General features: G+C 39.6%; 2 protein-coding genes across 2 annotated transcripts in view; both read left to right on the top strand.

The window, feature by feature from the left end:
- Smp_132170 (putative jumonji domain containing protein) overlaps window positions 1-23,610 on the top strand; it is a gene marked incomplete at both ends in the record, with an annotated part of 42,582 nt that extends 18,972 nt beyond the window's left edge. The window contains 3 exons of the mRNA XM_018789444.1: window positions 14,950-15,115; window positions 16,595-16,615; window positions 23,394-23,610. Of these exons, the coding sequence (XP_018654887.1) occupies window positions 14,950-15,115; window positions 16,595-16,615; window positions 23,394-23,610 (404 nt within the window). The remainder of the gene's footprint in view (window positions 1-14,949; window positions 15,116-16,594; window positions 16,616-23,393) is intronic.
- On the top strand, window positions 1,082-1,650 carry Smp_112270 (hypothetical protein; the record flags this gene model as incomplete). The annotated part of the gene is made up of 1 exon (XM_018789445.1): window positions 1,082-1,650. One exon carries the CDS (start codon window positions 1,082-1,084, stop codon window positions 1,550-1,552), a length of 471 nt encoding a protein of 156 aa, XP_018654888.1. The 3' UTR covers window positions 1,553-1,650.
- Window positions 23,611-26,250: the final 2,640 nt, after the last annotated feature.

The raw sequence follows: 26,250 nt of genomic DNA, 5'->3' as shown, positions 1-26,250 counted from the left end.
TTATACCTTCTTTCAACATCTGGATCTGTCGACTTACCTCAGCCTCTAAATACACAGGGATACGACTTGTTGCAAATATATTTGCTCGGTAGTTCTTTATCAGGATTTCGTGTTTTTATTTGTCACAAAATATGTATGACTCTTCGTCTCCAGTGAAAAGTTGTGTATACTTTGTGTACAACTCGTTAATGTTTAGTTTCTTCGTCAAAACGTCCGCTGCCACTCTTATCTCAGCCACTTCGCTACTTTCATGTAATGGGAGTGAACCGTAGCACTAAGTACAAGGGCAGAACAGGCACTACTAGAATGGATCCCCGTTAACAGTCGCCTGTGTGCTGTCCGGCTAAATGGCTCCGTAAGAACTCGGAAGGATAGGGACACACGTCGTTGCCTTTTCGTCGTTTCTGCCTACGCTCCCACTGACTGCAGCCATGATGAAGTGAAAGATGACTTTTACAGAAAACTCTCTGAGCTTCTTCAGAAAGCTAAGCGCTCAGACATAGTAGTCGTAGCGGGTGACTTTAATGCCCAGGTAGGCAGCTTAAATCAAACACAAAGACATTTAGGTGGGTGTTTTAGTATTCCGGCTCAACGAACCGATAATGGTGATCGTCTGTTGCAACTATGCTCAGACAATCGTTTATTTTTAGCAAGCACTAATTTTAAGCATAAGGAGAGACATCGTCTAAGACCACCTTCACCAAACCAACGATGGACTCAAATAGACCATATTGTCATCAGTCATCGTTGGAGAGGCTCAATAGAAGATTGTCGCTCGTATTGGAATACTTGTTTAGACTCTGATCACGCTTTAATACGAGCGCGCATTTGTCTGCGCCTCAATGGACGCAGGAAAAGTACACTAAGAAGACCCATTAGGATTGAACTGGAGAACGAGAAAGCCAAATGCGAATTCCAGAAACAACTGAATTCACATCTAGGCAGTTCTGTAAACGAGACTGACCCAGATGCTGCTTGGAAAGACACACGAACAGCTGTGGAAACAGCAGTAACATCTATTCGTTATTTAAACCATAAGGCTCCAAAAAACCAGTGGATTTCTTCTAAGTCTATTTCACTGATGGATTCGTGTAAACTCATCCCATCAGGCTCTGAACACGACGAAGAGCGTAAAGAAATTAGATCTAGGTTAACTAAAAGCCTAAGGAACGATCGTGAGCAGTGGTGGGCAACGAAAGCAAAAGAGATGGAAAAGGCAGCGGCTGTAGGCAACACCAGGCAATTATTCAGACTAATAAAAGAAACCGGAATTAAGAAGTCAAGTGTAAGTGAGACAATCTCGAAAAAAGACGGAACCCCTATCTGCTCTCAACCCAAACGTTTAGAACGATGGGCGGAACACTTTAAGGAGCAGTTCAGCTGGCCTTCAGCTACTGCACAACTACCCACTATTCTCAAACAGTCTGAAAGGAACATTGAAGTAGGTCCCCTGACCCTAGCTGAAGTTCAAAAGACTATAGCTAATCTGAAACGAGGAAGAGCAGCTGGTCCAAATAGATTAGCTCCAGAGGTCTTTAAATATGGTGGCTAAATTTTAGCGATTAGGTTGACTAATATTTTGGCTAAAATCTGGGAGTTGGACGTAATGCCGTCTGACTGGTCACAACCACTTGTCTCAATATATAAGAAGGGGTCAAAATCATCCTGTGATAACCATAAGCGGATTAGTTTGACTAATATAGCATCTAAAATACTAGCCTCGATAATTATCGGACGCCTAACTAAGACTCGTGAACTGCAAACACGAGAAAATCAGGCTGGTTTCAGACCTGGTCGTGGCTGTATCGACCACATATTCACCATTCGTCAAGTTTTAGAGTACAGACATGCTTATCGGCGTCCGACAATGATAGTTTTTCTTGACTTGAAGGCAGCATTTGACTCTGTAGACCGAGAGGTTCTGTGGCGTTGTCTGTCATTAAAAGGTGTACCTGAGAAGTACATAAACCTTGTAAAGGCTCTTTACTCGAACACTAGCAGTCGAGTGAGAAATTATGGCGAACTGTCATCTGATTTTACAACCTCAAGTGGTGTCCGACAAGGCTGTCCACTATTTTTATTTTTGTTTAACTTCATTATAGACCTACTGCTGGAAATAACACTCTTGCCGACTGAATTTTCAGGAATTGATCTTCTACCGGGAGGTTCACTTATCAACTTAGAATACTCAGATGACATAGTCCTGTTTGGTGAAGACGCTGACAAAATGCAGAGTCTTCTGTTAGAACATAGTAATAATGCCAGGATGTTTGGGATGCGTTTCTCCCCATCCAAATGTAAATTGTTACTCCAGGACTGGCCTGCGTCAACACCCGAACTAAGGATAGGGAGTGAAGTAGTCGAACGAGTCGACAACTTTACTTATCTTGGAAGTCTGATCAGCCCTAATGGGTTGGTGTCTGACGAAATCTCTGCACGGATTCAAAAAGCTCGTTTGGCTTTTGCCAACTTATGTCACCTATGGCGAAGACGAGATATCCGTCTATCAATTAAGGGACGAGTATACTGCGCAGCAGTTTGCTCTGTTCTACTTTACGACTGCGAAACATGGCCATTAAGAGTAGAAGACACTCGTAGGTTACTAGTATTTGACCACAGATGCCTTAGAAATATTGCTCGCATCTGCTGGGATCACCGGGTAAGTAATAGTGAGGTTAGACGCAGGGTATTAGGGAATGATGGTAAATCAGTTGATGAGGTAATGAATCTTCATCGACTGAGATGGTTGGGCCACGTGTTACGTATGCCTGGACACCGATTACCACGACGCGCAATGTTGACTAGTGTAGGGGATGGTTGGAAGAGAGTTAGGGGCGGCCAAACCAAAACATGGTATCAGTGCTTGAAGTCACTAACTTCTAGTCTGAGCCATGTTGGTAGATACAGACTACCTGGTTGGGGTCCGCGTGACTATCGTAACCAATGGTTGGAGACTCTGGGTGACATGGCTCAGAATCGATCACAATGGCGTAGGTGTATACACTCTTTATTTTCCCTTAAACCTTGAGATTAAAATTGTTTCATAACTTTTTTCCTTCCTATACTATTGTTATAACGTATGAGTTTGCCCTCTTAATATATATATATATACGTCCAGTGATACAGGAAATACGTACGAGCAGTCTTGGGTGCAATCCGGTCCTTCCTATCTGCCTAGCCCAGCCGTTAAGTCCAGAACACAAATACAGCCTCGGCAATATGAATCATTATTCACAAGCATACTGGGTTTATATACTAACCAAACAGACCAAATTATACCAAAAAAATAGAAAGATAACATTTGTACAATAATTGGCCAATGTGGCTGTAGATAGGGGGAAAGTAATCAATAATAATAGTTCCAAGGTCAAAATAAAGGTTATGATAAGAGGAACACGAATACGATTAGGTCACTTATTTAACAACTATCCAATAGGAAATAGGCATATTACATTTGTCCATAAATAGACCTCAGATTTACCATTCATAATTCACCAGGGGATATAACAACTATATCCTTATATACAACCTTTCTTTATATACTACCACCACTAAATTAATTACGTCTATGAATCCGGTGTTCATCTTGTGCTAACGAGGTATGGCAACTTGGACCGATGCATATATGTGCCTGGTCCTACGTTGTTGCTGACTGACTGACTACCGCTTCTCAAGTCAACTATTGCGTTTACTTCTCTTAGAAAATCTGCTCCTAATATCGGTCTCAATAGGCTTGCGGTTAATACGAACGGGAAGTTTATCTCAGCACCACCCACTCCTACGATACTTTTAGACACACCCAACACCTTTAAAATGTGCCCTCCTATGGTGTGGACTGCTAATGTACATGGCTTAAGTCTCTTACATTGCTCTTTACCTATTAACGACACTGCTGCCCCTTTATCGATCAGACACGCTAAATCTCGTTCATTTATGTTCACTCTTGTGTAGACTGCCTCTCTATCTACTAGTGCAACAACCCCAGATTCCTAGGGTAGAGAGATCATGCGTTATAACGTCTAAAATATCTGCGTCTTCGTCGTGTTGGACAGTTATCTTCCAATGTCCTGTCCCTTTACAAGCGTAACACGTATCATTCCTTTTATGATTCACTCGTGTTGCAGCAAGCTCACCCTGCAGCTCCTCAGTCTTCTCAACACTTTATCTCTTGACTTCCTCACCTGACCAGAGCTACTGTGGGTCACCTTCGCCAGTTCACTGGTATCCATAAGTTGTGCGGCGTTTACTAGTTTCAGCTGCTGGGAAACCGCAACAGGCATGCTCTCGATAAACTGCGACGCCAACAACTGTGCCTCCCATTCCTCGTCCAGATTCGGCAGCGCGCGGTGCAACAACCTAGTTGCCCCCAAATGCCCTGGTACGGCCGAGAGTGGGGAGAGTCTGCTCTCCCTCTCGAAATGCTCTCATATGGCCACGCGAATATATAGCCTCTGCCAGGGAAGTCCTACTCACTGCCTTCTCGTGGTGGGGGTGTTGTTCACAAAAGTGAGAGGACGAAAAGCGAATGTACGGCGCTTTAACCGGGTTGGTGGATGTGGAGGATCCACCTAGAGGAGTTGGAAAACCCTGATTCCAAACCAATGGTGCACATGAGCTCCAGTATCCTGAAGGAGAACAAATGGAGTATGAATCAATCGTTGGTCACCGGCTACTATGGGACTGTATCTCCTTGAGATGCTCCACTGCCTTGTGGATCAAACCTTTAAGTCGGAGGCTCCGGGTGTGGCCCCCCCAAGAAAACCACCTGCTTCAATTTGGGCAGTCGGGCAGTATCACAGCCCTCACACAAATCAGATGAGATTTGTGAGGCGCATATATATCTGGTGCCCTCCTGTACCAATATTTATGTGTTTAAATAAATAAATAAATAACAACCTAGTAAACTCCATAGTCAGCACCGGTAGTTCACCATCGATCAACAACTTCGCCAGCTGGAACTTCTGCAGTGTTTCTTCTTTGTCCACTGGGCTGTCGAACTCCGCGATCAACGGCTCTGTAACTGCCCCCCATGTCGTCTTCCTGCCAGCACCGCCCAAGCTGTCATATACAGTCTTCGCTCTGCCCCTCAGCAGCGTCCCCAGCACCACTGATGGTCGAAAACAGATCCATGTGATGTTGGGGGCTTCTAGAAACCGCAACCTTATGTCCCTCTGGAATATCTGAGGCTTTAATAATGGTGCAGGACGAAGTCGTCCGTTACATATTTGTTTTCGGTGACGTATCTCAAGGGGGCTAAAAAAGGGTGTAGGAAAAAGAAAGGAAGAGAAGCAGAGCAGACAATAGTTAATCTATGACTACTTAGTCTATCCCTCTGTTATTGAGTTACTTATTAGGCAAGAGCATTCTAATATGTTGAAGAAAATATGTGTCAACAAGCTATGAATGGCTAAGGAACTGTGTAAATGAGGGTGGTTCAGAAAGAAGCTGAAAGTATGAGATTATATGTAATTGAAATATAGTGCTCTGAAATATAGTATTCTGTTACACAAATGACTGTCTTCCTTCTTTGTCGAAGCTATTTGAGCCCAATTTTTGTTTTTAGATTTTGTAGATTATCCGTCATGTTTCCTGGTCAGTAACGCCTTACGTTTGTGATAAGTATGAATATTGCTTTAATCAAGGCCCATAGTTGGAATACACTATCACTACTAGTTCCTTGTTGCAAGCAAAGCAGATGGCTAAAGTGTTTATATTATAGGTTACACATTCACTACGTATATCATGTTGTTAGGGGTTTGATGGCGGTTGTCTCTTCTCGGTTGCCCACAGTGTAGAATAATATTTTTCAAGGTACCTAACTTTCTGACTATACTTAAGATTTCAATGTAAAATTTCAGATCAGCTTTAATGATGATAAGCTTGGAGAGATCAACGTATCAGTAAGTTTACCAAGAAAGCTGTTTACTTTAACCCAGACGGTTTACAAGTCATTTTTGGTATTTTTACTTTACAGTAGGCTTAACTTTTGATGGTTCAGCTACTGACTATCCATGGACAATATCAGATCTTGAAGATTCAGTCGCTCCCTCGAATTCATAGCATGAGTTTTACAGTACATATATATTAACAATCTTATGCATTTCACTGATTGTACATAATGTTTTTGAAAGGGATTTATTTTTTCAGAGTTTGCCTACCTTTATATAAACATAAGTTTTACATTTCTTGACTAATTAATTTTGACTCTGGTTACTTGGTGAAAAGATTTCACACTACTGACTTATGTGGCTATTCGCGCATTATTCGTAAAACAGTTAACATTTTTCGTAAAACAGTTAACATTTTTAACAGTGCGGACTGAATACCTGGCCAATGGATAAAAATCATTGTGAAACTAATTTGTTGTTTGTGAGTATGACATTGGTCAGTTTAACTGCTAAGTGGTACCAATCAGTGTGGTTGATCGGTCAGTAGTGTGGCTTCTAAATGTACTTTCGTATTGACTCTAGTACCTAGCCGCACGATCCTTGAAGTTGAACATAGAAAAGGCTAGCCTTTGGACAACTGTAGAACGTCAGAATATATAACCACAAGGACACTTAATAGAGATATCGTTGCTCGACAATGCAGGCTTGGTCATTCTACATGGCCTCAAACATTTTGCATCATATATACTATTCCATCCCCAGACCATGTGTCCTTGAAAGGTTCATGAAAAGCATATTGCTGACTCACAACAGAACGAATAAGTATGGATAGTAATGTAACTTCTACATGAGATCATATAGATTAGGTATTCAGTATGGCGAGTTCATAATATTAGAATTACCTTTCGTTCTAATGGTATGGATAAGTGCACCAATACAAACCAAAACCTCAGTCATATACTTTGCCTTAATTTATTGATCCCTCTAGTAATGGCAATTCATAATCGTTATGTTAACCTTATGTAAACTTCTGGTATCGAGATCCGCTGTACTGGAGAGCCGTTAATGCTAGGTTGCAGTCGCGTCCCCGGATGAGATCTGTTCATACTAGTGATATGATGGTGCTGCAACACAATTGGTTAACACCAGATTTATTGACAATTTCAATCCACATTTCGTTTTTGGCGGGAAAAGTTTTGGGGGTACATTTCCCTTAGCTTACTTTCTTAAGTATTTCAGTTAAAGATCCAAAAATTGTTAACACTGAAATAACACCTTGTTATGCAAGGCAACTCATAGTTTGAACTTTTTCGACACATTCTCAATACATACTGAGCTTCTGTTGCATATCTGGATATTGTGAGTGACAGTCCTTGTCCAGTCTAACAAAGTATCATATTTTAGAAATTTATGGTTCTTTTGAGTGTTCAAAGTGGATTTGATATCATGTACTCGGGCTTGTCCAATGCTCTGGTTGCATCGCATCCTTGTTTGCCTTCTCAATTTCGTGAAGCGAAATTATTAGTGGCCTCATATGGGACGCAGGATTCTTCATGGAGATTCGATGAAGAATCAGTTGTCGAAAGATGTGTGCTTATAGTTGCCAGTTATATCTATTGTGTGATGGTTGTTATCTCGCTTCCCAGCTATTGGATAGATTGAGTCAGTGGAATCCTTAAAAAAGTCCACGCAGTTACAAGTTAACCTTAATTTCGCGTCGTGGACCGTTTGTCAAGACATGATGCCAAACATTATTTTACCTTCTGAGCTTAAGAAATCAAACCGAGGTACATAGGTAATGAAACGTTGGAAAGTTGACTCAGCGTTTTTTATTCAAAATACTGTGTAAAAAGCCCGAAAAAACATGAGCAGGAGTTTTTCTGACTCCCGATAATGTCGTGATAAGCCGTCGACACCGAACCGAAATTACTTGTATTGCGGGCGAGTGAGTTTAAGCCTTCACCTGCAGCAGTCGATAAACAATTTTATAACAGACATTAAAAATCCTCAGCAGCAATACCTGAGGGTTCTGATTTTTGTGAGGATACCTGTTACTCTGAAGACTCGTATTAGGTTAGATTGGACTGCATCACTTCTAGCAAACCAATTTGTTATCGAGTTGTGAGATGAAACACGACTTTCATCGTTGGTCCAATAGTGACTGTAGTGGCAAAATTGACAGATGACATAGAGTTTCTAGGATTTACTTGGAGATTTTTCAGAGGTTTTCTATGATTCTTTTTGATTCACCGAGGAGTGTAGTGGGCGTATTTCATCTGCATTTGTGATATACCTCATTCACTTACTCTTTAAAGTCCCTTGAAGCAAGTTTTGGATTGTATTCAGGTGAAGATGTTTCAGCAGAGAAATCAATTTCGAAAAAACTAACTTCCATGTCTATTGTGAATAAATTATCCAATAGTACTGCTATCAGCTATTAGGGGACGACAAAACTGTGAAAATATCTCATTCGGCTTCAAAATACAAAGCAACCAATAATATTAGGACTATAATTTATGAGCGACACTTGAGTGACTTCGAGACAACTCACATTGAGTCAAAAAGAGTTGTTTTTATAACTTCCCTTCTCACAACCCAGCTATTTCTTCTGATCAGTATTCTTGAACACCAGTTCACTCGACAAGTCCCCAGATCAGAACACGGTTGAACAGGAACAAAGTTATGTCCAAATTAGCAGGGGTAGTGGAAGTGGGAAGATTCTAGAGCCTTCCGAAGTATCGATTAATGCTGATCGGATAAGAAGTGTCCAATCACTGTGAACTGACACAATCGTGCACGGGACGTACTTTAGTACACTTTCTCGGGAACAGTTATTAGTCAGAATTTAGGCTTATTTATTCAGCCAAGGTTTTTCATCCTGAACTAACATTACCTGTAGTCCTGAAACGCCATTTGACCACATGAAATAATGAAATTCCACCAAAACACAAGACTTGCTGTCCTTAATCTCGCATACAATTTGGCGAGCTACTGCGTTCCATTCAGATACGTTTATGCTCTTGAGAGTTCTGTAAACTAAAGCGAGGTACTTTAAAACAAAGGATGACCTTAAACTTATGCGTGTGTCTATATCCAGAATTCCATTTATTCAAGATGTTTTAAGCTTTTACACATCAACGTGATTATGAATAATGGCTTACCAAACAGTTGTATGTTATAACGAATGACATGTAAGATAGTCGGTTTAGTTATGCAAATGAAAGATCTGGCCAAGAAAATTAAAATAATTCATTGATATCTAAATGTTCTGTTTGATCTTATGTTCATCAGTGAGCTAGGAGTTGTGTTCGTTGTGCATTTAAGTATTGAACCTCATAATCACCCCCTGCTTTTGCTTGTTCTAGTGACCTATACTCTTATATGTAAGGGAAACGAATTAACCTCCGGAATTTGTGGCAGCGAGTAGGGAAAGAAGTGTGGAAAATTACATGCAAATAACGAATTACGTTTACAAATTTATAGTCAGAACCGAGATGCAGCTTCCTTAAGAAACACAGTGTTGAGACATGTGTTGCTTCGCAAAGAGATCTGTTGTTAATAGACCATGCACTAAACAATTAGGGGAATACCATTACGTATTATCTGCTACTTCTTTTTTAAAATTGATCGTATTTGAAAAATTGTCTGAAGTTCGAACGACCGCGTTTGGGTTGTTTAGCAAAGGTGTCTTTTGGTATTGACAGCAAAAGTACTTAAAAACCTCTCTCACCTCGTGTTACCATCATAATTTTTCTGTAATTCAAAGTGACTGTCGATTTTAACAGCGTAGAATACCGAAAAAATAAATAAACCTCACTTTGTCCCTTTGTAATATCCACTAAGATTTCAAAGCATGATAAGTTGAAGGTTAAACATCTAGGAATGATATCTGATCATCCTGATGGAAACCAGGAACGTATAGATGCAGAGGAAACGTACATGTGTACCAACCAAGTAAACCCATTGTAGAAATTGTCTAAAAAACTTAACAAAACCAAGAAACAAAAAAACGAAATAATTGTCTTGTGGACATTTTCAGTAGTAGTTTGACCCCAGCTTTTTGGGCAAGTCACTTTTAGTTTTAGTGTTAACAAATTTGCATCTGATATTCCTCATCAAGCGAAACTTACAAGGAAATTCCGAAACATCCTAAGAACAGAACAAGTTATATGTTGACTGTCTATCAACTTGCCAGTCGAATCCTAAAATAATGAAACGCTTGTTTGAACACATGGTTGCATTTCTGTCTATCAAATGGTTGTGGACGGGATAGAAGAAGCTTTCGCTTAACGGGCTTCCGTGTCTAGTAGCAGTGGATCACCAATACCTCCAAGCAAGAACCTGGGTATATTAACAATATTAGAGGAAAAAAGAGTCTGGTACATCATAATAATATGCTATCCTTTGTCCTTTGAACGGGTCAAGTTTCCTCTTAAAGGACTCCTTAGAAGTTTCTTGGACTAGCTCAGTAGGCAGCGACTTCCAGCATTTGACATTTCCTACGGAGTAGAAGTTATGTCTACAGTCTGTTCTACTATGTTGGGTATCCAGTTTCTGGGTGTTACCTCTTAGGTTAGTGTTGTGACTAAGCTTAAGAAGATGTTTAAGGGAAAGACCAGAAGTGTTAAGGATACTGTAAGTCATAAGAAGGTCACCTTTAACACCCCTGTACACCAACGGGTAAACGTTTAGTGATAGGAGGCGCTCTTCACAAGGTTTGAATTTGAGTCCTCGAACTGATTTCGTGGCACGACGTCGAATACGTTTCAGAGTGTCCTTATCCTTTTGGAGAGAGGGTGGAAATACTATGTTTCCGTACTCCAAATGAGGATGAATAAAACTTTTGAAGATTATGTCAAATGTCCTACCGTCAAACTGATCAAAATTGCGCTCCAAAGTTACCAGTGCAAAGTTTGCTTGAAAGGCGTTTTTGTCACAGTTAGTGTACGACTTCTAGTCATAGGGTACCAACCCTCCTAAATCTTCGACTTTTGAAACTTCTAGAGAGGAGTTTCCTAAGTTGTAACTATAGTCTGCAACATGTCGCAGATGGACTACTCTGCACTTTGAAGTGATGAAGGTAAGTCCGTTGTTGTCTGCCCAACTTTGAAGTCTAGTCAGATCCTCCTGAAGTGCTAGTATATCCTTATGGTTACGTATCTCGCTCCAAAGTTTCACATCAGATGAAACTTCTTGATGGAAATCGGTAATTTAAATCAAGATCTTGGTATTGAGAACTGGGGGACCCCACTTAGACATTCCATAGCCTGAGAGAAAGTGAAGTTAACCCTGACCTTAAAATGTCGGTTTTCTAGATATGAATTGGGCCAGTCAATCAGAGGTGGCTTGATACCCAATAGTCTAAGCTAATTGATAAGACACATATGGTTGACCCTATCAAAAGCTTTTGAGAAATCAAGGTAAATAATGTCAACCTTCCCATTGCGATCAAGGATGGTTGTCCATCTATCCACCGCAGTCAGCAGGTTGGTCATACAAGAATGACCCTTCCTGAAACCATTCTGTTGGGGTGAGGGGAACTTTAAGGATAATAAGTAGTTGTGTATACCATAGCATATCAGGTCTCCATAATTTTTGAAGGTATGGAGAGAAGTGCTGTCGTTCTGTAGCTTGAGGATTCGCTGCGTCAGCCTCCTTTGAAAATTGTTGTGATGTGAGTCAGATTCCAAATTTCAAGTAAAGTGTCACGGCTTAGAGAGTGTGAAAACATCACGCCAAGCGGTATTCCCAATATCGAAGCTGCTTCCCTCGGTATAGCAGAAGGAACCATATCCGCACCGAGAGAAGTGTCTTTTCTTATGTGCTGCAGTTTACGGAGCACCAGGTCACCGCTCAGGTCCACTTAGGAAAGTTCTGTATAAGTGCAGGTGAAGCTTTCATCAGTGTAGTTGATGTGGGTTGGTTAGCAGCATCCCCGCCGTTATTGGTCGGACCACTAGTACTTGGCAGTTGAGAAACTCCAGTTTTGCCTTGTTGAAGAGAAGCTGCGTAACGGAATTAGCTTTTCGGATCGGAGACAAATTTATCGATAAGCTTGGTATGGTACTGAAGCCTGTCTTCTCTTATTGCCTTTGTGCATATGTTCCTTATGCGTTTGTATCGCATATACGCGCCGTTGTTATCAGTTCATCTATATTCAGCGCTACAGTGCCTTTTGCGGCCTAGCAAACGAAGAGTGCGGTTTTTGATGATTGTGGGTGTTTGTAGCTTATTGGGACCGTTAGAGAAACCGAATGCTTAGTAGCACATAAGAGCGTGTGCAGTAAGAAATCCCAATGAGCATCCACTTCGAGTTGAGGGTGAACATCCCAATCCACCTGTTGTAGGTAGTCATGTAAAGGTAACACATTCACCCGTTTGAAACTCCAGCGTCTGTTGTTGGTGGGATATCTTAGCTCAGTTTTGCTGACAAAACTGGAGGATAAAACGGCGTGATTGCTTTTCCCCAGGGGCGCCAGAGTTGAGAGGTCGTCGACTAGGAATTCTCCATTCGTGAATACTCAGTCTAAGCGCAACGGCGTTTGACTGTGTCTCCAACAAGTTGCCGAGCTTCAGTAGAGTTGTCACCTCCAATGTAGGTATGTTCTGCGAAGTTGATTCCAGGAAGATTGAAGTCCCCTAGAATCAGGATATGAGAGAATACGAGACTCGTAGAGCGGGTTAATCCTTCCAGCAAACGATTGTCACACTCGATGTCAGCAGTGAGCTTCTTGTAGATGACCCCAACTAGACACCTGGAGGTGGTAGACAATCTTACTGAGCACCATACTGATTCATCAAGATTGAGAAACTCTTGTCTGTGAAGTTGGTGCACCTCCAGGCATGATCTTATGTATAGTGTCACCCCAACCCCCATTCCAGTTTTCCTGTCGTTGCGAAACAAAGACATTCCAGGTACCGATAACTCCTGGTCCGTAAACTGAGACGATATCCAAGTTTCAGATATTCCTATCAGATGAGTATCATTAACGTTGCTAAGTTCACGTAGCTCATCCATTTTGTTTGGCAAACTCGCGGCGTTCATTTATAAGCAGTTTATGCTTTAAATTTGGGACGCGTGAGCTTCTTCCTATGTGTCTATATGAGCCTTACGTGGGTAGACATGTAGCCTTCCTATACAAGGTTGACCGAATTGGTAGCTTCTGTCCTTAACACGTTTCTTATGACCAAGATATTCTACTAGTGAAATTGTCAGCTCCAGCTTGCGTTTGTGCTTGATCTTGTTGCACTGTGGTCAGGATGCATATGGATTCCAGATGGCAACCGACGTCTGTTGCGGCGAAATGCTTCCAGAGTTACAGCCGCCATATGGGAGTATGGGAAGGTTATCTCCATTAGCTGGGGTCTAGAGTCTCCGTTTTTCTTGGCTAGTTTCGTCACCTGCTGGCTCAGTATGTTTTTGAGTTTCAAGGAATGCTTGATGAATTTCCATTTCCGAATATCCGAGTTTGCTTGAGCTTGGTCCATATTTTCCGGTACATCTTGCACAATGATATTTCTTCCGCGGAAAGACGCCTCTCGAGATTCTTCAGGGGTGTTCCGGATGAGATTTCGCTCAGTATATGTTTTGTCTGGCAGTATTCTTACGTTCCAATCAGATTTCAGTAAGTGACTCGCTGGCAGGACGTCCTCTACATCGAAAGCATTCTTGAGTGTTACACGAAGTAGCCCCGGGTGATTTTGATGGTTAGAGTCTTTCTACCGACTGAGCTGTGTGACCGTCAAAGGCTTCATTCTAGAGAGTTCAAGCTTCTTGTTCATTCCCTCCAGAGCATCCTGTCATTTTTGTCCTGCAAACTGAGGGGAAGGTCAGGATTGTCTTTAAGGTTCATAATTATGAGAACCGTTATTGATTTCCCAGGTTTTCCAGTGAGCCCATGTTCGGCACCTTGTTGTTTGGAGGTCAAAGAGCGTTTTCGATCGCTAGGCTCGTTGATGACAGGGCGGACAGTCTTGGAGGGTAGACTGTGCGGCCAAGTCACCAATTGACTTCCATACAATAATTGGGATGTTCAGATTAGACTGTGACGCCTGGTTCTTTTTAATCCTATTAACGTGGGTCCAACCACCTTTAGGGTTTTTGAGAACCACTGTTTCATTCAATGACTCTGAGCTGGGAGACCCAAGTTTATTGAGGGAGTCAATTACCGTCGATGTTAAGATGGTGCTGAGTTTCAGCATGTCATCACTAGTGCTTTCACCTGCACCATCGATAGTAAACCTGTCGATATCCCTCTTCTTGTTAACGCTGCGCGTTACCGTTTCGCTATCCGTCGTATTGCAGTCATTTACCAAGTTTTTAGACAACTTGTTTCTCAGACCTGTCAGTAAGGTTATGATGTTACTAAGCAAAACTACAGTCTTCGTGTTGCACATGACACATGCCGAGTCTGCTATAGGCTGTTGACGTTAGATCTGTGCACACTTCTCTCTTTTTCGAGCTGGAAATAAATGGAGGCTTAAGTGTACATTGTACTGTGTTTAGCACCATGGAAATAAGCCGCGGGTGTCTCGAACCACCTTTTTTGTATCGTCAGTAATACGGTGCTATATACACGACCGATTGTTTAAAATTATTGATCGAATAATTTGTTAATCAATACCTTTAACTAGGCAGTTTCAGCTAGTTAGAGGCCAATTGAGCAGAAGATATATATGCCTCTCATCTTGGGATTTATCTAACGGCAGTTATCACAGCCAAGTGATCGACTTGCTCACTGTACTATTCATATTGCAACATAGTAACTTGTATTTAATAAATGGAAAACATCCTTTCTCAGTTAATGACGTTAAAATGGATCAAAAAAGTTCTAGCCATTTGATTCCTCATGAAGTTCTTATGCGGTATGGTGGAATGTAAGTTAGTTTTCACTGTGATGTTGCTAGAACCAATGATCATAAGAACCATTTGTACAGTGAAATGCATTCATTGAATCTCGTGTATATACCAAGCTTCCTGAGGTCACAAGGATCTGATGTTGAACGTTTGTGTGTGTACTTCATACCATAATATGTAAATGTAAGATTCGATATATTGTAGATCAGTATGGTGTCTGTCAGTCTCCAAGAGATTTCAACGGCCAAATTTATGAATATTTCGTCTGCCCTACATCGCTAAATGTGAAGTTTAGCTCTTTCGAGAGCGAGCAAAGATTTTGTTGTGGAGCCCCTCCACAGCAATATTGTTGTACATCCACCCAGTTCTCGTAAGTCATGCCTTCTGTTTGGATGTTTGGTAGTCTCGAAGACCAAATTTAGTATTGTTGAGATCATCTTATACCTTGGATTTTTATAATGTTAAATCAGGGTTGTATATCACAGTATACTCTCACGTGATATTAAGGTAGCCTGGTATTACGCTATGATTATTAGAAGTACTCAAACTAATAAGGTGGTTAAAAACTTACAATATAGTGATATCTGGGGCGAGTAGGACTAGGCGCAATCAAATACAAAGGAATCATTAGTTAGTACAAATACCACATGGCTTTGTGCATGATATTAATAAATTGACTAAAATTTCTAATTTCATTATTTGTGTGACTTTGTTTCTGTTTAAGGAAGCATTCTAACCAGACCTCTTGATACATTTTACCTTCAGTATTAAATGCGAAACATTCATTTCCTTGCTGGTATAATGATGGTTCGTTTAAGAAGGCTTTTGTCTATCCAGCTACTCAATGCATTCCAAAGTCGGACAAATATGGCTTTTTTATTTCATGCGTAATCAGCAATTTGTATACATGCTGGTTTCCATCTCCGTAACCGCTAGAAAAATGAACACAAGTTTCGTAAGATATTATTCAGTAATTTTATCTACGAAATATGCAAATAGAATTGTTCTTTATCAGTGTTGGAGTAACTAGGTTTTTTTCCATAACTCTATGATTTTTATGTTCATAAGTCTGATAATATTGTGATAAAAATTTACAAATGTTCTACAATTAGGTGAGCTGCCTTGTCTTATTTGCAAAATATTTAGACTTATGGACAAGTTATTTGGATCCTAGTGCTTTAAGGATGCAATCGTAATATGAAAAATGTCAAATACAGATTCACATACTTAGCTTTGAACTATGACTTTTGTGAGGGATGTCTAAATGAAAGTAAGTGGGGTGGGATTTAACACTTTATGGTCAGGAACTTGCCAATAAAGTAACCTCGAAACGTGAGTCAAAACAGTAGTCGTGAGAACAACCTAGTTAGTGCACATTGACTTTCAATCATTTTGTGACATGATTTAACAGTTTTATGTTATCAGTATTCACTTCACCACCTTTGTCCATAAAATCTGTTCACTATTTAGTGAAGTTGGTCCATAGTATTAGATGAGGAATGTGTTATATGCTAATCATTTTTGTCTGATATTCAGCTCGCCAATGAAGAAAAAACCCACTAGAAATCTTTATAAACGTATTTGGCACGTGTAATCATTTGTTTAAAATCTCTATTTTGCTTTTCTAAAACTTAATAAGTCATTAAAAATCCTTTGACAACAACCAAGTTCATTTTTAACTGCCAATTCTTTAAAATTCATAAACTCCACGATCATTCTCTTCAAACTGAAATCAAAAAATATATATAGCTTAGTTATACTCATTTAATTGCTTTACTCCATACTCAAATGAGTTGTGTAGTATTTTACATTCTATTATGTTCTTATATTGTAATATTTTTACTTGTAGATCGGGAATTCATATCGTGCAGTAAGTTACTACAGATATAAATATGAAACTTTTCATACTTATGACTTTACATAAAATATCGAATGTTTTTGTTTTATAAGATATATATTCAATTTTCTAAGGAGTAACTTCGTAAATTTGGAATTGTTTCTAAAATATTTCACAAAATGTACTGTCAGCGCACAGCGAAAGACTACTGATAAATATCGAGCAAAACAAACCATATTTAGTTTTGGAATTTATCGTAATGCGGAAACTGTTACTTTTGTGTTTTTACGGTTGAGTGAAAAATCCGTATCAAGGAAATGATGTCAGACCAGTCGACATACAAGAAGTTTGGTCCCCCTTACTGACGAAAATGTAGCAAAACTTAAGTTTACTTTGTTGGATTGTTTTTATAAATGTGTTAACATTAGAATAGCGTAAACACCATTTCGGCCAAACATGAGATTTAGTCAAATACTTAGTTCTTAAGGTAGAAGTTATTTACTCTTAGGACTTATGAAGGTTGAATAGTGATACAACGTTTATGACGAAAAATTAGTGTAGAAAGGTTAAGTTCTTTTTTCTTGTCCGTTAATTTACTAACTACTGGTTGTTGTCTTTAGAAAAAATATTAAAACATATACATATTGTCAATTGACTTACCACCGTTTGTTTGGTGCTGGTTTGAAACTTTGTTAAAAAATTATATATTCGTGTAGACCAGTGCTTTGACAAGAAACTAACTGAAAAGAAATATTTCTCCTTTCAACTTGTATTTTTAATTTTTTTAGTAAGAGTATTTTGTAAACAGTAATAGTGTATGGTGTCCATATAATAGAAAATGAAGTGATTTATAGTTACTAGTTTAATACACGTGTTGAAGGTTAAGAGAGAAAAATCACGAAATCTTAGATAGTTGTAGATAGTCGACGAGAAGCTCTGAGCCTGGTTTTCTTTCTGTGTAGCACATATTAACATGGTGTCTCAATAATATTAAGGGAACAGCAGTTCTTATAAGACTGCAGTTACAGCTTGCCAACGAGTGCTGAGTAGTATGAAACCTATGTCAAAAATTTCCTGATGACTTCCACCAATCGCTTACCGTTTCAACATAGTAGACAGGATATCAGGTCATTGAGACCCGGTCGATGGAATTTGAAGGATACTAAGAGTACCAAACAAAAGTGACATTGGTAAATACTCAGTGATCAACCAATTGTAGATATCACGCAAGTTTTGAATGCGTTGTCTTGTTATGGTATGTATTTTAAATTTATGATTCCTATTACTTGTTGATAATATTGAAAATTTCTAGCATTGAAATGTACAAAATATTTGTGCGTAATATGATTAACTCAAACTGATGAAACTAGAAGAAATTGTCAAATTGACCTTGTGTATTTAAAACCGACAGTAATAAGCAGCTGAATTTCCCAAGGCTATTACCTTGTTTATGACTCTGGCAAAATAAAAACTTTTCGAATGCTTGTTTCACTTCTTTCAACCCTCAGATTAATTGTTGCAACTGTTCTGTATTAACATAATTTAGTATTATGGAACAAATTTGTTTGATATGTAAAGTAATTTACTGAGGGAATAACATTAGCCATTGTAAACTAGTTGCTAAAGGTATCCTGACACTATGATGAGAGTTCTATCCGACTCATGAATTCACAACAAGTATGGGACTGGCAAAGTATCGAAATGAGCTTAGAAAAACTGTCATATTGTGATGCAGTTTAATATGTTTTATCTAACATCTGCAGAATATACATTAGAACGAAGTATTGTCGTTGGCTGTTTATTTATATTTTTCACTTTCATTAATTTTCGTGTTTCGTTGGAGTATTATTGATTTTGGAAATATAGAGGTGGATGGATCACCGAAACAAACTTTGGAATAACAAACTTTATGTAAAGTTAATTAATTTATGTATTAAGACCAGGAAATAAATGATTTTGTTTTGAAAGTATCGAGTGTATAAGAAAAGAACTAAACTTTCTTAAGTAAAGACGAGATTTGAATTCGAAATTTAGTATTTAGAAGAGAAAAATGACGATGATACATGAATTGTTTGACTGCTTTTCTGAGCAATATTGGTAGATACAAACTATCTGCTTCAGTCCACCTGATAACTTCTATGAGTGGTGGAAGACTTTAGATGACATGGCTGTCGGGGGTCCAGATGAACTCAATCTTTACCTTCCTCTAGATCTTTGGTTTCGGTATCTTAACAGATGAATATACATGCTTTTCATTGTCTTTTCGGACAATATTCTTAGTGTTTAGTCTTCCTTGTCATCGCTGATGCTACATTATTTCCGTCTGTTTTACTATTCATCCCATTGTACCGATATGACTCGTCAAGTAGGGGTAACATCCATCTATCTCAGATTCTACGTTAATGATGTTTGTATATTTTATTTGGTGCACAAAACTGGGTAACAGTAAATACCAAATATAGTATGTGACCCAACATTGAAGAACAACGGAACAGGTGGGAAGAACACTTCAAAAAATCGACCAGCTCCACTGAACCCATCCAACATCAAAGTAGCACCCACGGACCTCTCAATCGATGTTGGCCTGTAGTGCCGTGCTTCACTAATCGTTCACCTCGATGACCGTTATAATACTAATCTCAACGGTGCATAAAATCAGAAGGCAAAGGGAAGCGGCAACTACAGTTTATTGTCAAGTGACGCAGGCCAGAATGTTACAAGCACATGAGCAAATATCAGAAAGCAGTGAGCAGCAAGCGCAAGCAATTACATAGGCGATTCGTAGTCAAATTGAATAAGGGCACAGCAAAACAAAACAAAAGCTGATAATAGGATTTGCGTGCATACATATTTGGGGAGGAGGATAAGTCATCGAATAATACTTAAGCAATCAACATTTTGGCCATGTGCTCTAGTGGTTATAACAGTACAAAGAAATATGCAAATTGTTATTATCTGAGTGACGATGTCTGTTAAGTAAGTCAATAAAATGACTTAACCAAAATTAACCATAATCGAAATTGATTGTAGGATAGTTGCTATAGGCCCACTAACAATTGAAGAGATCAGCATGGCCATTAGACAAATCAAGAGCGGCAAAGCAGCGGGACCAGACAACATCCCGGCAGAGGCACTGAAAGCAAATGTAGCAGCAACTACCAAGATACTCCACATCCTCTTCAGTAAGATTTGGGATGAAGAACATGTACCAACAGACTGGAAAGAAGGACTTCTCATCAAGATACCAAAGAAAGGCGATCTGAGCAAGTGCGACAACTACAGGGGCATCACTCTCCTCTCAATACCAGGAAAAGTCTTCAACAGAGTATTGTTAAACAGAATGAAGGATTCCGTGGACGCTCAACTTCGAGATCAACAAGCTGGATTTCGTAAGGATCGATCGTGCACAGATCAAATCGCAACTCTACGTATCATTGTGGAACAATCAATCGAATGGAATTCATCACTGTACATCAACTTCATCGACTACGAGAAGGCATTTGATAGCGTGGACAGGACGACACTATGGAAGCTTCTTCAACACTACGGCGTGCCTGAGAAGATAGTCAACATCATACGGAACTCCTATGATGGACTAAACTGCCAAATCGTCCACGGAGGACAACTCAGCGACTCGTTTGAAGTAAAGACCGGTGTTAGACAAGGTTGCTTACTCTCACCCTTTCTCTTTCTCCTGGTGATCGACTGGATCATGAAGATGTCAACATCTGGAGGAAAGCACGGGATACAGTGGACAGGCAGGATGCAGCTTGACGATTTAGACTTCGCGGATGATCTGGCTCTTCTATCACAAACGCAACAACAAATGCAGGAGAAAACGACCAGTGTAGCAGCAGCCTCAGCAGCAGTAGGTCTCAATATAAACAAAGGGAAAAGCAAGACTCTCCGATGCAACACAATATGCACCAATCAAATTACACTTGACGGAGAAGCTTTGGAGGATGTGGAAACCTTTACATATCTGGGCAGCATCATTGATGAACACGGTGGATCTGATGCAGATGTGAGGGCGCGGATCGGCAAAGCAAGAGCAGCATACCTACAACTGAAGAACATCTGGAACTCAAAACAACTGTCTGTCAACCAACAACAGGATCAGAATTTTCAATACAAATGTCAAGACAGTTCTACTGTATGGGGCGAAAACTTGGAGAACTACGAAGGCCATCATACAAAAGATACAGGTGTTTATTAACAGTTGTCTACGCAAAATACTTCGGATCGGTTGGCCAGACACTATCGGCAACATTCTATTGTGGGAGAGAACAAACCAGATTCCAACCGGCAGAGGAAGGAATCAGGAAGAAGCGCTGGAAGTGGATATGACACACATTGAGGAAAGCACCCAACTGTGTCACATGACAAGCCCCCACATGGAATCCTCAAGGTCAAAGGAGAAGAGGAAGACCAAGGAACACATTGCGCCGAGAAATGGAGACAGACATGAGAAGAATGAACAACAACTCTGTAAAACTAGAAAGGAAAGCCCAGGACAGAGTGGGTTGGAGAATGCTCCTTTGGGGGTAACAGGCGTAATTAAGTAAGTAATAGTATGTGACACACAAAATGAAATTTATGTACGAACTTATGTACTATCCGGGCACTCAAACTGAATCAAATGGTGTTTTTAGGAGGCCATTAACTAACCCTTTGCTTTCAAGTTCTAATCCACATGGCAAGAGACTAACGTCAGGCGGATCGTCCCATGTAATTCTGCGACCAAAAATATTCAATTCTTTTCCTCAGATTTTTGAAGCCGATGTACACCAGCAGTTTCGAATCAGAGTTTTCCGAATCCATCAAATGGTACCTCCTTTTCTACTCACCCGATTTCAACTCCAGAAGTTTGCTTTTCGCTTTGTCATTCTTGTAAATCACATCCCAGCCTCCAAAAGACAGAGAACAGGCTTATGTCGCCATAAGAAATCAGCTAGATTATCATTATAAAACTAAATCACTGAACATTTGTTCGAAGACCTACTCAACAGTTTACATATCCACAGCTCAATACACAATTTCTAACTCGCAGTCTTTAGGTCTTATAGTGAATGTGATACTACTGGTGGAGATTATGGTCAGACTTTAGTGATCCATATTTTCACCTTTGTTGCTTTGTTACATAACTGTCTAATACTTCCTGGTTTTCAACGGTTATCACAAGTTGCTTCGTATCTGTCTTCCTTCCTGTACTATATCCTTATATACAACCTTTCTTTTATATATTAACACCACTAAATTAACTACTTTTATGAATTCGGTGTTGATCTTGTTGTGCTAACGAGGTGTGGCAGCTTGAACCTTTGCATATATGTGCATGATCCTACGTTGTAGCTGACTGACTGACAAGTTGATATCAACTCTTGACAAAAACTGTCTTCGATTTCTACAAAACTACACTGAACAGCTAAATAAATAAGGAATTTGATTTTAAATTGTAACCAGATTTGTAGATCTGTCAATTTTGTTGTTTTGTTTAAATTTATCTAAATATCAATGAAGTTCTTTTCAGTTGAAGAATACCGTAAAAGATAGTGAGATTTGACTGACACAACGTAATGTCGACGCTGATTAAACTGTTTTTGTTTCTTTTATTATTTATTCTTTGACTCTCTTGATTATTTACCTATCTTTATAATGCAAAGTGTAGATCACACAATTTTACAATTTGTTTTAACTGAGACGATATCATACGCTACTTGATTCCATATTAAACTTGAATAACTTGTCCTAATTGTGTTATTTATTGTCAATCTTTCTATCTACTTTTTATTTAGGATTTGTTTTACTTTAAAGATTTTCCATTAATTCTACCAGTCTAAATTGTAATATTGCCCTATTCATGTTCGTTTTAAATAACGAATCATTCAGTCTAGCAATTTAAAAATTATCGTTTTTATGATTGAGAGTATAATCATTCCATTTTGCAATTATAAATAGAGAATTATTTCTGGTTCTAAATCAGCAGGTTGCAAGTTTTTAATGCCGTCTTTAAGTGCTATCGCTAGCCTTAAAACATATAAAAAAGTTTAGTCTAAAACTGAATACGTAAACTTGTACTTAGTAAATGAACTACCTAATTTATTATATTAAAGTTTCTATCTCTTCTGTTAATCCTTCATGAGGATTGTTAAAACATTTGTCGAAACTCTGTTCAATTATATTTAATATATCGTTTGCTATATTATTGCCCCCAAATGCCCTGGTACGGCCGAGAGTGGAGAGAGTCCGCTCTCCCTCTCGAAATGCTCTCACATGACGACGCGTATATAGCCTCTGCAAGGGAAGTCCTATTCACTGCCTTCTCGTGGCGGGGGTGTTATTTACGAAATTAAGAGGACGAAAAGCGAATGTCCGGCACTTTAACCGGGTCGGTGGACACAGAAAGTTCACCTAGAGGAGTTGGAAAACCCTGATTCCAAACCAATGGTGCACATGGGCTCCAGTATCCTGAAGGAGAACAAATGGAGTATGAATCAATCGTTGGTCACCGGCTACTATGGGACTGTATCTCCTTGAGATGCTCCACTGCCTTGTGGATCAAACCTTTAAGTCGGAGGCTCCGGGTGTGGCCCCCCCAAGAAAACCACCTGCTTCAATTTGGGCAGTCGGGCAGTATCACAGCCCTCACACAAATCAGATGAGATTTGTGAGGCGCATATATATCTGGTGCCCTCCTGTACCAATATTTATGTGTTTAAATAAATAAATTGTTATGTTTTCTGCGTAGACTATAGATTTTAGTCTTTATTTGTCAAGTGTTTAGTTCTTTCCTACTTGTCTTTTTTTGTAGATCGGATCTTTTAATTTCACCTTCAATTTTTATTGGTGGTAGTCTTGGATTTCTTTTATTTGGTATCTTTTTCGTAATATTCGCATTTTCAAGATTAGCACGTAATCTTCGTAAAGCATCTAATAAGTTATTTTACGAAACAAATGTCTCACCTGCTTTCCGTCAACCAATACAAGTAAGAATATATATATATATATATATATATATATATATATAAGATTTCCCAACTAAATCTTTTCGAACTATGATCCATAGTTTTTGCCAACTATATCAGTTAAAAATATCATCAGAAATTTTTATAGTTCTGTCAGTAGCTAGGCGGATAGTAAAGGTACTGGAAAAATTTCTTTCCAGTACAAAAGTGTGGTCAAAAGGTATACATAAATGACTCTGTTTATTAAGATCTTAAATTTGATGTTCGTCCTTAGCCATAGACTTTCTTTCTGTAGCTACGGTGCTCTAGGTATTCATGTACTTCACTTATCTGGCTAATGGAAACAGGTGATATTGCTAACAAATGGTATGATTCATTTCGTTTGTTAGACTTCGTTTGATTTATTCTAAGGTCCAAAATGAGACAAAACTTTCTGAACGTCACTGCTAGGTACTATCTAATATATAGTCAAGTTTTAGTTACAAGCAACATTGAAGCATCCTCTCAGTTAGCTCGTATACCAATACAGATTGATCAAACAAATTCCTGAGTATCAACTACAAGAAATTATCGAATCCCATTTATGAACAGCAAACAACCGATTTTAATAATTTAATATAATAAGTTGTATTTATCACACACTGATATGAGTTGGGTTAACACTGAAACCAGAAGGCACGGGAAAATTGTTTCGTTCTAGCGTGTGACTCTTGAACGGACTAGCCCCATTAAACCCACAGAACATTAACACTGCACACACAGACAATCCTTCAGATATCACCCCACGAACCATCGAAGAAATCAGGATGGTCATCAGACAAATCAAGATTGGGAAAGCAGCAGGACCAGAAAACATACCAGCTAAATCACTGAAGTCAGACAAAGAAGCAACTAAAAACATGCTCCATGTTGTATTCAGGAAGATTTCGAAGGAAGAACAGGTGCCGACGGACTGGAAAGAAGGATTCCTCGTCAAGATACCAAAAAAGGAGATCTGAGTAAATATGAGAAGTACAGAGGTATCACACTGCTTTCAGTACCAGGAAATCTTTTCAACAGTGTTGTTGAACCGGATCAAAAATTCAGTGGACGCTCATCAGGCTGGATGCCTTAGAGATCAGTCGTGCACAAACCAAATCACGATACTACGGATCACTCAATTCAATGGAACTCGTCACAGTACATAGACCTCCTTGACTGTGAGAAAGCCTTTGATAGTGTGGGTGGGAAGAACTTATGGTAACATCTTCGATACTATTGTTTACCTGAAAAGATTGTTAACATTATCCGGAATTCATAAAAGGGAGTACACTGCAAATTGGTGCATGGCGAATAGCTGACAGATGCATCCCAAGTAAGGACCGGAGTCAGGCAAGGCTGCCTTCCTTCCCCATTCCTCTTCCCTTTGGTGGTTAGCTGGATTATATCAGCCTCTGTATCTCAGAAGAAGCACAGAATATAATGGACAGCTTGAATGCAGCTATAAAATTTGGACTTCGCAGATGACATAGTCCTTCTACCACACACACACGAACAAATGCAGATGAAGACAACAACTGTAGCATCAGCCTCTGCATTAGTAGGCCTCAGCATACATAAGGGAAAAGGCAAGATCCTGAAATACGACACGGAGAACGCCAACCCAACAACAGTTGATAGAGAAGCTCTCTGGGAGAGGAGGATCTGATGCAGATGTAAAGGTAAGGATTGGCGAAGCAAGGACAGCATGTCTACCACTGAAGAACATATGAAACTCAAAACAACTGTCTACAAGCCAACATCAAATTCTCGTGAAGTCAGTAATTTCTGCCACATTGTGTCCCACGTATTCCAAGAACCTAAAAGCCGTACGGTTTCATTAATGCAGCTATTAACTTGATCTGGTGTACCACATTGCTTGTGTGTTCCACAAGCTAGTTGTCGGAAGAGGCCTCAGCCTCACGGATCTTGAAAATGCTGCCTTTCAGCATACAGCAACATAATTATTCAGTGTAAAGATCCTTCAACTTCCAGACAGAGTTCAGATGGCCTGGATGACCTGTGGGGTCGACAAAATGACACTGGACCTTTGTTAATTCATTCAGCAATCGGGTCACGAAATATCGAACAGTTCATCGATCCTCGTCCAGGTCAAGTACAACCGATGCGCATTAGTGAACTGCAAGCCATGGACAGTCCAGCGCGGTGGTTGCACCCTGTTTATTGTACCTAATCTTACTAATATATTTCCGTAACAACGCTGTTTGTTTTGTTTAATCATCAAAGCATCCATAGTATCTGGATAGAACGAAAGGGTAGTTCACACTAGGTACTAACCGCGAGGTATGACTCCGAAGTTAGTTGGTCGGTCTAACTTGAATGAGCTTCTGATCATCCGACACGGTTCGTTTACTTTGGTGATCTCCAGACCTCTTTCAGTCAACATTTAAATTTGGATTGTTGAGTCGCCTTCTCTAGACCTAAATCTCTATTACCTAGTCCTATGACAGACAGTATTTACAATTGATTGATCAATAGGTGGTAATCAATGTCAGATCCTTCCTAGTGCAGGCAGAATCCTATCGGCCGGTGATCAATCAAATTTAAACACATCTCAGTCCCACAGGAGGTCAGTCACGACCCGAATAGCTCAGTGGTATGTCTCTGACTGTGAAGCTGGGTGACACGGGATCGAATCCTTCAGGAAGCATCAATATCGTCTAG

Source organism: Schistosoma mansoni, chromosome W (genome assembly GCF_000237925.1).
Source record: "Schistosoma mansoni strain Puerto Rico chromosome W, complete genome".
In the NCBI taxonomy this organism is placed as follows: domain Eukaryota; kingdom Metazoa; phylum Platyhelminthes; class Trematoda; order Strigeidida; family Schistosomatidae; genus Schistosoma; species Schistosoma mansoni.
Note: the sequence above shows the minus strand (reverse complement) of the source record. Positions and strands in the feature narration are given on the sequence as shown.